This window comes from Pelmatolapia mariae, linkage group LG6 (genome assembly GCF_036321145.2).
Source record: "Pelmatolapia mariae isolate MD_Pm_ZW linkage group LG6, Pm_UMD_F_2, whole genome shotgun sequence".
In the NCBI taxonomy this organism is placed as follows: domain Eukaryota; kingdom Metazoa; phylum Chordata; class Actinopteri; order Cichliformes; family Cichlidae; genus Pelmatolapia; species Pelmatolapia mariae.
Genome location: NC_086232.1, coordinates 30,083,130 through 30,096,511, shown reverse-complemented (window position 1 = coordinate 30,096,511; position 13,382 = coordinate 30,083,130). Strand labels below are relative to the sequence as shown.

Here is a 13,382-nt window from a genome sequence, read left to right as displayed (position 1 = left end):
TTTGGTGGTTGTCGATATTTTGTGAGGTTTAACCTGAGATTCTGGTGTTTCAGGTAAAATAAATTTAGATTTAAAAATCGATTCAGGATTTTTAATGAACCGATATCATGTTATTCAAGCTAGAATCAATTTTAATCGGAAAATCAATAATCAAAACCCACCCCAAATTTCACGGACCCATTTGAAAACAAAGGGGATCGTGCTTTTCAAACCTAGCTCCAATACTGTGGAAAAGTGTACCTCCCCCTCTACGCACCATCGCTTCTGTGGCTTCTTTTAAAAAACAGCTTAAAACACATCTATTTAGACAGGCATTTGGGTAATGTTCATGTATAATATGTAGTTTTGTTTGATATGCTTTTACATGTCCATGTGAAGCACTTTTTAATAACTTCTTGTCTTAAAAAGTGCTATATAGAGAGAGAGACAGTCATCATGATGGGAATCCCCCTGTATGCTGGAGAAAATGTGGACACCGACGAGCACACCACGCTCACATAATGTGGGACTGCCCTTTGTCTTTCCAGTATGTTCTGAACATTCATAAAGAAATTTTCAACTGTACATTCCCTTTTGGAATAAAAACAATTTATTTTGGATGTATGCCACAGGAATGGTCTAAACAGGGTAAATGTTTACTAAGTGCCTTGCTAGTTGCAAGTAAAAATGTATAATAAAGAAATGGTTACTACAAGATGTACCAACTTTATCATTGTGGTGGGAAATAACACTTGAGATTTATAGGATGGAAGAGTTAACAGCATATGTGAATAACAGAGAAAGTTAGTTTTTGTCATGCTGGGAAAAGTGGGTCCAATACACTAATATACATAAGCCGAATTTAATTCTCAAATTTTAAAATCATTACTTCGGTAACTGGTCACTCCTGATCATTCATTCTTCTTCTTTTGTTTGTTTTTCTTATATATTTTTTTTACTTATCCGGTCTCAATGTTGGGGTGTGGGTCACTCCGCGCTGAACTGCACAATTATGTTACAAATGAGTCACCTCTTGAACTGCTGTTCATCAAAATAATTTCATCATATTCATGAAGGTATGGTCATGGGTAATCAGGAAAAAATGATGAAAAGATAATCAACCGAGTGTTCTGACTTTGACAGATCATTGAGGTGCAGAGAGGGCACAACGTTTTAGACGTAACAGTGAAAGGTGGACATCAAAACATCTTCATTAGTAAGAAGAATCTACCATTTAAGATCACTTAACGGTCCTCACTGACCTATCCATTAACCTCTCGTCAACGCTCCAAATATAAAATATAATATAATGTCCGGAATGTTACAATTTAGCCCTCAAGGTTGAGCACATTTTTGGAAAGATGTACCTTTTTTCCTGAAATGTTTTTGTTCTGTCCATCTCAGATTATCCTATGTATATCTACGAAGTTCGGGGTCTCAAATAATGGTGAGATGCATATATTTCAGCCCCAGAAAAGTATTTTATTGCAGCTGGAAGTAAGGTGTGTTTTTTGGTGCAGTTTGGTGTGGAGTGGACCATATCAGCCAAAGACTGCAAATTGTATTAACTAGTGCCTGTACCTAGCATTGTAAACTGCAAAAGTCATAAATTTAAAAAAAAAATAACACATGACTTAAGTTATGGATTTGATGGGTTTTTACTGAGATATGGTGAGAATTTTATGTCAATAGTACCTTTAGAAATATGTTTACTCAGAAAACTGGTGACTTATTTTACCCGCTGTAAGTGTCCACTGCTTTCTCTCCAGCTGCATTTCAGGAGTTCATCTCTTGGCTCTGTGTTCTGCATTATTTATTAGGCCTGGATTTCAAGTTATGGAGAATCTCTCTTCTCGCATATCCAGAAGTGTAAAATGGAACAAGTTGCATCATTCCAGCTGTTTTCTGAGTTGTAAGTATCTATGTGTCCACAATTTTCATTTCTGCCACCATTTGGTTCACCACGATTCCAGTAGCTGAAATGCAGATTAAAATGTAAAAGTTAAACTCAACATTTCAGTCAGTCTTTTGTTTTTAGTAACAAGATATTAACCAAATTAATTTAGTTAATGTACTTAATGACATAGGAAGACTTTATAGACAGGAGAGGAATTAGATTTTTATTTCAACCTTTTGTTCATTTGAGTCCCATCCACCCATTTCCATGTTCCCTCTGTCTCTGAGTCAGTCAGTCCAATCCACAAAAGCTTCTTGAACTGGTTCACAAAGTTCTTTTTCAGAAAGAGAGAAATGAAATGTAAACATGCAGAACTTAAAGTGATGCATCAGTGTATCCTCTGTTTTCATATTCTGTTTTAGTCGTTGTTTTACACACATCTGTATTATGTTTGCACACACACACCTGTTCCTCTCGGCTGTTGATAATCATCAGGTCTGAACCTTTTTGGCGACAGTCTTGTCTGCTTTCTTCCCAGGATTTCTTCTCTGCAGAAACTTGGTACAAACTATCACTGAAGGCCACCCAATTTTCTCTGCAATCTGTTTAAGAAAAACAGAATAAGAATTTGTGATTGCTTTGTGATAGGTAGCATACATAGAATCCCAGTAACGAGCCTTTAAAGGCGGCTCATAACTGGGAGAAGCAATCAGTGGATACATGCATACATACATGCATGTGCACAATTTATCCAGTCTTATGTAAAATCCTAATCTAAATTCCCTGAAACTGTATGTGCTTAAAAGTTGTATATGTTAAACATTTGACAATTTTGTGTGGCCTCAGAGGAAGATAAGATAAGATAAGATAAGATAAGATAACTCTTTATTGTCATTGCACAGTCATACATAGTAGAGTAGTACAATGAAATTGGAAAACTGTCAAACGTCGGCACTACATATAACACAACACGACATGATACAACACATCGCAACGCAATTCAAACAACACAACACAGTATATTAACTTAGTAATAAAAAAGAAGAATAAGTGTATGTGTATTGCACACTGTTGTTATAGCACATTAATTATTATTGCACCTTGTTATAAATATAAATACTATTATTGTTATTGTTTTAAACATTGTTACCTCCCCCCCCCAAAATAGTCCAGGGAGGTAGCCAATCAGGTCAGCTATTTGCATTGATTAGGGCTATTGCCCTGTTGTAAAAGCTGTCCTTGAGTCTATTTGTTCGGGACTTCAGCAGCCTGAACCTCCTGCCAGACAGTGCTGTACAGGTCCTTTAGGGAGGGAAGAGGATGTCCAATGATTTTTTGGGCCATATTAATGACCCTCTGGAGTGCCTTTCTGTGTGCTGTGGTGCAGCTGGAGAACCATACACCGATGCAATATGTCAGCACACTTCAATAGAGCAGCGGTAGAAGACGGTCAGCAGCTCCTTCTTCTGGTCCATTTTTCTGAGGATTCTAAGAAAGTGGAGACGCTGTTGGGCCTTCCTTAAAACCGCAGAGGTGTTAGAGCTCCATTGGAGGTCTGTGTCTATGTGCACACCCAGAAACTTGAAACTGGAGACCCTTTCCACGCACTCCCCGTTGATGCTGACAGGCTGCAGCTCGGACTTCCTCCTCCTGAAGTTAACTACCAGTTCTTTTGTCTTGGTGGTATTGAGGTCCAGGTTGTTATCTACACGCCAATCTGACAGCCTCTGAACTTCAGCTCTGTACGCCGTCTCATCTCCCCCTGAGATGAGCCCCACCACGGTGGTATCATCTACAAACTTAATGACTGCGTTGTCTGGGTGGGAACTAACACAGTCATGTGTGTACAGAGTGTACAGTGGGGGGGGGGGGGGTTGGAATAGCTACAGGGGCAGATTGGCAGTCTGATGCAGGGGTAACAGAGAGACAGACAACCATTTTCAACTACATTCACACCTATGGGGAATTTTGAATTCACCAATTATCATAACCCACTAGAGAGTGAACGAAACCATGCAAACATAGGGAGAACATGAAGACTTCACACACACCACACAAACCCAGGATTCCTTCCTCACCATGCTTTTTAAAAAGCTACATTTGTTAAAGTGTTAAAGAGCCAAAAATGTTGTTAGAGATAAATCGGCCATCAAGCATTAAGATATAATTACATTGAAGCTTTCTCTGAAGATCGTCTCTGTTTGTGGTCATGTCTTCAAATCTTTTCTGGAGCTGGTCTCTCTCTTTAACCAGATTGTTGTAACTGGTCTGTAACTGGTTTCTCTCACTGGTCACATTATCGTAAAGCTTGTGTAGTATCACTGTCTCCATTTCCCACTGAGATTTGCCTTGGGTGACTGTTGGACACATCATCATAAAATAAATATATCACCTGTGAGGATTTTAGCATGCTTTACATTCATGTTGTACTCACAAAGAAAAACCACAGTTATGAGTCCAATCAGGAGGAAAAGACACAGCAGACCCTGAAGAATCACAGCAGCTCTGCAGGTACTCTTCTGCTTCAGGACGTACAGGTAGAAGTAAATATTTGTTATATGTCGAATCATAAAAAATGTTTATATCCTTATACATTTTATTGTAACACCAATTGCTATTTTTGTCTAAAAAGTAGTATGAGAGACTTATTGCATCTGAGAATGGGTCTTTTTCCTGAATTAAGTCTTTTTTCTTCAGACAGTTTGTATAGAATTCTGTTTTATTTTTAGTTTTGTTTGTGCACAAAACTTTAGCAACACGTAATTGCAATATCTATAGATAGGTTTGTGGTTTTTACCTGGGGGTGAAGGTCCAGTTGTTTTACGTTGTACAGTTTGAATCCCTTCTTGATTCATATAAATGTCTTCCACAGTTTGATGCTCCCTTTTAGGCTTTCTGCGACAACCTAATACTTCCTCTGCATTCTCATAGACTTCATCCATGATTTTATCTGTTTTGGAGGTTCTGTTGGGTCATTAAGTCTCTGAGGTGATCAATGTTTTGCGAGTGTCTCTGAAGTTGTGTGTAGTAGCTCTGAACTGCGTGAAAATATACTGACACAAGCAGTTCTCTTTTTAACAGGAAACTGAGATCTGATGGCACTCCTCAGGGCTGTGTTTGGGGTTATTAATGCATTTGTCTTTATATTTGAATATGCACACAGTACTAGCTGCAGCACTTTTTCCACTTGAAAGAATTTAATATATATCATGTATTATGAGTATGAATAGAAACAGGAGAGAAGGCCACTGCATGTTAATCTTAAAACATTATATATTAGAATATGTTTATAAAGTGAATACTTTCCATGGAACATGGGATGCAAAGAGTTGGGAAAAGGGTTCAATTAGAGCATTGTAAAACGGTAAGAGATGGTAAGAGGTGTACCCTCAGCCTCCCTCCTAGATTTAGAGATGGTCTTTCCCTTTTCACTTTTGATTCACGCTCAACCAGCGTTCCTCCCTGTCCAGAATGTGTGCACCCATATCATTGAAAGAATGCTCTAATCCTTGGGGTGGACCAATTTTTGGCACAATGGTCTTTGATCAGTGGTTGTTCATCAATGTTCAATTTGCATATTAATGATCAATAAACTGACTTCACAGCCCGTTGTTTGCCAGTGGTGCTAGTTTCAGACATTATGCAAATATACTGTTTATGACCCTTGGGAAACCCGCAATCAGCTAAGACTAAAGAAGTCACTTGGATGAGTGAAGAAACATTTCTCCCACTTACAAGGCTACATCCAGATGAACAGAATCAACTCTTGGGGATTTCCTTACCTGGATGATTGAGCATGCAATAAGACTTTACTGTAATGCAATCTTTATGAGATATCACAGTCTTGTTCTGTTGCTTTGTCTTTGTACTGAAATGCCTGCTCATCATCTCAAAACAATTGTGAATTTTGTCACAACATGGTGTTATTCATAGACAAAACAAAAAAGCATTTGTTATAGTTTTGTCATTGTGTCATGTTGTGATCTCTATCTTACTGTGTCTCCCTTGTGTTATAGTCTCCCAGCTGATAATTAATTGTGTGATTACTGTAAACAATTCACACGATTGTGTTCTGTTTCTGTCCATTTGCATTCTTCCGCTTTTCTTCAAGTTGCTTATGTACATGTTTTGGTCTATTACTACTTCTGCAAATTTTGTGCTATTTTAACCATTCTGCCATTCTGCTGTTTCTTGCTCAGTATTCTGCTCTTTCTAACTTTTATACTTTAGAAAATACATGCATTGCTATGGTTGCAATGCAATCAAGAGTGTACGACTCTAGCTAACAAATTTCACTCAAAATCAGAGCTGGAAGTCTCTACCCGGACAGGTGTTCGAATCACAAACGATGCAATGTAGAGACATAAGCCCTTTGACAATACGTTTTCAGATTCTCCTGACACTCAAAAATTTATTTGATACCATTTTGCCATGAATTACATTTATTTCAGAGTATCAAATCTGTCCTTCCCTCAGACCCCGTCAGATTTCAAAATTTGGAAATTTTACCATTTTTTTCTCACGTGCAGTATCCTAGATAGATTATTGTAGTGGTAACAGTACTCACCTTTCCCAGTGGCTTCTTTTGCAGGATGTGGAGCAAAAGAGTAAAAGCAGTTTAGTCCTGGAGCAAACCAATGTGCCAGGCTAGGGGAGTGTGGTTAAGGCGTTTTAATTTATATAGAAGTGATTGAAGTTTATATGTTATTGAATTATTTATAGGACTTGTAACACATTGGAATATGTCTATCATGTGGTGTATTGTGGTTGATGTTTTCTCATGGGGAGGTTTATGTTTTCCATATGCTCACCAGAATGGTAGAGTATAAAAGGCAGACAGCTGCTTTTGAGGGGGTGGATTCTCTCTGTGTGTTGGTGTGTCAACATGTATTCTCTTTAATAAAGTCTTCCATTTGATGGATGTATTTTACTCCAGCCTCGTGCCATTTTATTGAAAGTGACCTATGACTGCCAGCCAAAACTGACGCTAAACATTATCAGCTAACATTCATATTAATCTCTGCTACCCTTCATGTAACACCACAGTCACTGTGGACCAATAACAAAGACTTTAAATCAGGGGTCTCAAACTCGCGGCCCGCGGCCCATTTGCGGCCCACGTCACCTCTACTTGCGGCCCGCATATTGATGTGAAGAAATATTTTTAAAAAACTATTATACGAAAAATGATTTAATACGACGGCAGAGTGTTACAGACATGGCCCTTTAAGACTGTAGCCTCGTGGGCGGTGTAGTCCTTGCAGCAGGGAGAACGTGGGACCGCCCCTCCCGCTGTGTGTGTGTGAGCGTGAGGGAGGGAGAAAAAGGAGATAAGCACGAGCTGTCACCGAGCAGAAACGGGAGCTGGAAGCATGTAAATATAATAATAACCACTGCAGCCAAGAAGAGTGCCTGACGAGCCCAGTTGTAAGTAAGCTATTAAGACTCGACTGTACACCGTGTTCGTGTTTTCCTCCGAAACAATAAAGTTCTGCTGGAGCAGCCTTTCAACGCCTCTTTCTGTCTCTCGCTAGCAAGGTTGACCCAGACAGCAAAGCTAGTTCCCGGCTACGAGCCCGACACGGAACCCACAGTATTAGCCAGAGGTCTCCTTACCACGGTTCAGAACCGCGGACCTGGCCGAGGTAACAAGAGAGTGCAAACATGTTGAGGGATTGGCAGTGTTAGTTCAGTGAGAGATTTATTTGGAAAGAAAACAATTTTCACTTGCAGTCAAAAACTAATGTGTACGCTTATGCCTGCATTTTTATTTTGTTAAATACAAACACAATTGTAGCAAATGTGCTGCCACGTGTCTGGCCAGAAAGAGCTGTTTATTTGGTAGTTTAATGAAACTACTGTACTATACTGCTGAGTAGTGCTGGGCGATATGGAAAAAATATTTATCACGATATGAATTATTTTATATCATGATAACGATATATATCACGATATACCACCTGACCTGTGGTCATCTAGAAAGTACGCAGTCTGTAAACAGCAAGTGCCGAGGGTGCAGTGTTTGTTTTGAGTTACCGTAAAGCAGTGGCGGTCCTAGCCTGTTTGGCGCCCTGGGCGAACACTCCCCCCCCCCCACACACACACACACACACATGAAGAGAGAGAGAGTATGCATTGTATGCAAACGGCTACTAAACAGACATCATAATTCGTCATACAATGAGAACAGGGCAAATCAACAATTGACACTGACTAATTAACATTATATTATTGTATATATTGTTTGGAGTTTAGTCTGCTACTGTTACTATTTTTACCATTTCTTCTTGGAGGAACTGTAACCCACATAATTTCCTTAGGGATTAAGAAAGTGTTCTGATTCTTAATGTTTTAGGATACATGACCTGCCATTATCCAATGACACATCTGCTTACCTGTATCTTTTGTTCGTTTCCATAATTAAATGTATTGAATTTTAATGATCACTGGGTTTTCATTTGTTTGGTTGCTATGGTGATGTGTAACGGGAGTCACGTGGGTGCTAGTGGTGACATTAAGAGGGCGTTGTCAGTCTGTCTTTCACTGGTTTGATTTTGACAGAGAGGAGGCCTGGGTAGCTGTAGTTTTTGTTGACCGCAGCACAACGAGTTTCCCCTTGTTGCATTAGAGCCTGTGATGTTTTAAGAGTTTGAATCGCGAGCCGATCACGTTTATTAAAGTACTTTTCAAGCACTTTAATAAACAAGCAAGCAATTCCACCTCTCACATTATTGCGTACAGTTGACAGCGCGTCAGGCAAATAGGCAGGCTCAATCCCCGACCTCTAGCGACTGTGGAAGTCGCTACACTCCTCTTCTTTTCTCTTTTTTTTAAACTTTAAAAACGGGTTGTGTGTGAGACTTTAAATCAACAAAATATAAAATATACATTTTAAATTGTTATTGATCCCTTTACCCCAAGTCCTAAAGTGTATATTTATTTTTTTACTCTTAAATATTTATTGTTTGTTTACTTGCACTGCTGTAACTGGAGCCTCGTCATCTCGTCTCTATATACTGGACTGTAGCGGAGATGACAATAAAGTTTACTTTGACTTCAGCAGCGAGCAGACGCACCGAGGGCTCTCGAGCTCACTTTTCGCGTATAGAATTTTGAAAAAACATCGGTGCAAATTATAAGTTTGTATCATAATGTCTGGTGTTTTCGTGTTGTTGGTTTGTTTTTATTTTGTTTTATTTTGCGAGTTGGTTATTAGATGCTGCTCCAGCCAGCCAGAGAATCCCCCGCCGCCCCGCCCTCTCCTCCCTGTGCCGCAAGCATAGCAGGCTCACCTCGCAAACGGAGGGCGCCCTTACTCCCAGCAAATGGGCGATAGAAAACCGATCGGTGCCTATGCCATTCCCAATATGCGCTGGCATGATGTCGGGGCAGCATGAGTACAAGCATGTTTTGGTTTTCTTTTTGCCGATGCCCGTGATGCCGCCCCCCACAACGATGCCGCCCCGGGCAACCGCCCGTGTCGCCCGTATCTAAAACCGCTACTGCCGTAAAGTATGTCGCAAATCCGGGTGCACGTATAGCAGCACCAGGTCGCAAACCACAAGATGGAGTTTCTTTGCAAAAAATATCATTTTTTTATACTTTATTTTCTCTTGCATAAAGTTAAGAGCATGTATAGTGAGAAGACAACACTAATATATTTGCCACAGGCTATTTAACCTTTTAAGACCTACCATAGAACCAAGTCCGCCAGAGCTTATCTTTATGTTTTTACATGCTGTAGTGCCATTTGTGGGAGCATTTCAAGTTTCCATACATCAATACAACCGTTATAGCCCAAATTTTAATAATATGTATGCATTAAGTTCATAGTAACTACATAAATTGCAAAAAATTGTAGTGCAATAAACTACAAAAAATTGAAAATTGTTTTTGTTTTTTTTACATATATTTCTAGTTAGAAAAATTTAAGAGGCTTATCCCTCAAAAATGTAAATACAAAAAAGTTGCACAAAATAGTTTCCAACCACGAGAAATTTATTTTGAGTGTCTTCATAGTTTTATTTTTGAGATACACAAATTTTTATATACTACGGGAAAAATGAAAATAAATATTATAATGCATCAAAATAAACTATTTCCAACAGTGTAATTTGAGTTCTAAGCATCCCAGAAACGATACAGAAAAGCATAAAGTCAAACATGTCTTTTAAAAACACCAACATAGGCTTATAAGGCCCTTTCGCGAAAATGACGTCACTTCCGGTTTTGGGCAGGTAATGGCGGACATGCGATGGTTCGCGCTGACGTATATGCCAACGTAGGAAGTGTTATGACCATCGGCAAAGCGTGTTTCTGGAATATTATGTTTTTGTTGCTGCAAGTCTAAAATATTATGTATTGTTGCTGCAAGTGCTTCTTATGCGATTTTTGCAAAGCTATATGTGGAAGGAAACCGTGACCTAGGGCAAGCTAATGGCATTAGATGTAAGTACAACTCCGGTTTCACATGCAAAAAAAATTATTGCGCTACCTTACGTGGTTCCAGTTCTACAGGGATTTAAAAATAGTTAGGTAAAACGGAGTGTTCCTGCTCCGACCAGTTGTAAAGGGTTAATGATATATTTTATGTAATAATTTATAAAATTAGGGTTAGAAACGATAGAAGACAAATGGCACGATAGACACTTTTCTATCGTCCACACGATATATATATATCGTCATATCGCCCAGCACTACTGCTGAGTGACCGTCTTCTGCTTGTCAAATACATTTCATTGCAATGTTGACCCTGTGCTAACTTGCATATGACAAATGAAACTGAAAGGCTTCAGATAGTTAAGAGTGAGAAAAAAATTGCGTTCATGTTTGCAATTTTGTCTTGTTACACAATATTTGGAATTAAATAAAACAAACAAAACACTACATTTTAGGAAATATTAGTGAGTGTTTTTGGTTTTTTTGTACTACTTGGAAACTAAAGTGGCCCTCCAATGAGATGACGATGCCAGAAGTGGCCCGCGGCTCATTTGAGTTTGAGACCCCTGCACTACAGCAAACTAACCTCTTTTTCCTATTAGTATTACTATTTTAATGCAACCTTTAAATAACACAGTCTGCTTTACATCGACTTACATGTAAGCTTTAAATTTCCACTTTATCAAATCGGATTGAGCGAGCCTTACCTTTAAATCTCTTCTTCCTCTCCTCTCCTGTCTTTTGTATCTTTCTCCATCTCTGAGTGACGTTAGCTCTCTTTCTTTGTTCTCTCTTTGAACTGCAGCAGCTGGACTTTTAGCTAACAACACACTCTACCAAAAACTGCACACAAACAGTTTTTGTGTTTGCTGATGTTTGCTGAGTTGATAGAAACATTGCATTTGACATTACCTGCCACTTAAAAATCATTGCTACCTTTATGCTCGCTAATCTTCAGTAGGGCTAGCCAGATGCTGAAGTACTGCAAACGCAACTTACAGATTATGTTGTCCCAAAAACAACAAAAAAGAAAAAAAGAGCCCACTTTAAACCCTGACTATGCCACTTTTCTTTTATCGCCTCTTTCATCTCTTTTTATGCAACATCCTCAGGTGATTAATACGCGAGCAGGATTGCATTTCATGTGTTATTGTTGAGGTTCAAAATCATTTTGATGTTTAAAGGCTCACAGTGACATAAAATAATAACTCCACTCAAATCATAACCCAAAATTACATATACCAGAAAATTCTACATATGTACAGTAACAAAGTATTTCTACTTCATTACTTCCCACCTCTGTTCCCTACTAAACCTTTTCTACAAGCTGCATGAGCACACAGCAACGTTAATGGGAGGGGACCAGTTGCATTAAGAGATTCCAGTCCAATGTCAGTAATGAAAATGAGCGAATAGGCTGCTGTCAGTGCTTGTAAGGCTGGTGCACAGCGGCCCTTCAGGCCGGCCCATCTGCCCAAAAGTGCCTAAATCTTTCTAAGTTGTATTTGTATCATTCACACAAACCTTCATTACACTCAGCACATGATTATGACGACATTGTTTAGCTCTCTCCTATTTCGCCACTAGATGTCACTGAAACAAAGCTTTAAATGAATGAACCTATTTTCAATACAATTGATGAAGTGGTTCAGTACTGGTTCATGGCTTCATTTTCACATCACTACAGGAATTAAAAAAAGATTCTCTTTCTGTCCTTGATGATTGCTGCCCTCAGCGGCACAGCAGAATATAAGCATCGTGAGGGGGGGAGTTGTGATAGTTCCTATGTAAAGTACATATCAGTGATTGGATGTGATCGCTACCGCTTATCGCGTATCGATGTCACAAAACCTCACAGATTAACTATCCCATTTAACATCTGCATGATTCTTTTTAGCCGTAGGGGGAAAGCAATGCAAATTACTGTGTGATGTAAGGAGCACTCTGATTAGTGTGAGACAGGCGGACTGCTTGAATTTCTCTACACTGACTTTTCTACACAGTATGTTGCTTGTACAAAGGGCATTCAGCCTCGGTATTTACACTCTGCCCAACATGGATATATGAAGAATGTGACGATCATTGCAGTGGTCATTGCTCTCTGGAATTGCTGCCAGGAGGATGTATCATCTATTTAAAGTGCAGAGGATTGTCTCCTTGTCAGGAATAGGCCATTACTCAGATTCCAGGTTAGAAAAGTGGCACAGAAGTCTTTTCTTCACTAATAAGTTATTTATTGGTTGGTTTATTTGTTTAATTATTGTTACCTAAACAAATAACATTATACGTTTTTGGATTGCAAAGTTGTTTATACAAGAAAAACACAGCACAGCAGATCAATAGTCTGATCACAGGCCCCCTCAGACTACAATCTGAATATAATTTGTTGTTTAGTATCGTGCTAAAATGCTTTAACTTATTTAACAATATATTGGTCTTAATTAAAAAAAATATCAAATAAAACTTCATGTTAAATAACAGCACATCTTTAGCAAGAGAAAAAACATTCACTTGTTCTGAGAGACAAAAGAGGAGCTGGAGTAATCTGTAACTCATGCGTGGCAGCGATGTATGTGAGCGTACTGCAAGAAATTTATGAGCACAGCAATGAAGTGTGAGCTGTGCCCTCATTAGTTTAGTACTGAATAAATGTCTTTGTGGATCTTTTTAGGGTGCCAAGAAAGGAACTGTGGTTACTGCATAAAGAAGTCAGGAGTGGCAAAAACGTATGTGAGGGTGGTGGAGGACATGTATGAGAATTGCATGAAAGTGGTGAGGTGTGGAGTAGGAGTGAAAGGTAGGATTGCATTGGGTATCTGTTCTGAGACCTCTGTGGAGGTCAGTAGAGAGGTGTGAGGTATGCAGTGGCATGCTCTGGAGAGAAGAGGGATGAAAGACAGTAGAAGCAAGATAGAATTCATGTGTGTGGTGACTTTAATTATCTGGGGTCAACAGTGAGACCTGCTTTGTTGGTTGGAGATGGTGACACTGAGAAAAAGATGGAGGCCAAGCTGCAGATGGCAGAGCTGAAGAGTATCTATCTGTCTATACCTCTATAGATATAGAC

At 39.1% G+C, this 13,382-nt stretch overlaps 1 protein-coding gene across 1 annotated transcript in view; it reads right to left on the bottom strand.

Annotated features, from left to right (window-relative positions):
* Positions 1-1,813: 1,813 nt before the first annotated feature.
* Positions 1,814-13,382, bottom strand: part of LOC134629750 (C-type lectin domain family 4 member M-like) — a 32,419-nt gene continuing 20,850 nt past the window's right edge. The window contains exons 3-6 of the mRNA XM_065471224.1: positions 3,450-3,692; positions 2,342-2,478; positions 2,110-2,210; positions 1,814-1,955 (exon numbers count right to left, since the gene is read on the bottom strand). Of these exons, the coding sequence (XP_065327296.1) occupies positions 1,814-1,955; positions 2,110-2,210; positions 2,342-2,478; positions 3,450-3,692 (623 nt within the window). The remainder of the gene's footprint in view (positions 1,956-2,109; positions 2,211-2,341; positions 2,479-3,449; positions 3,693-13,382) is intronic.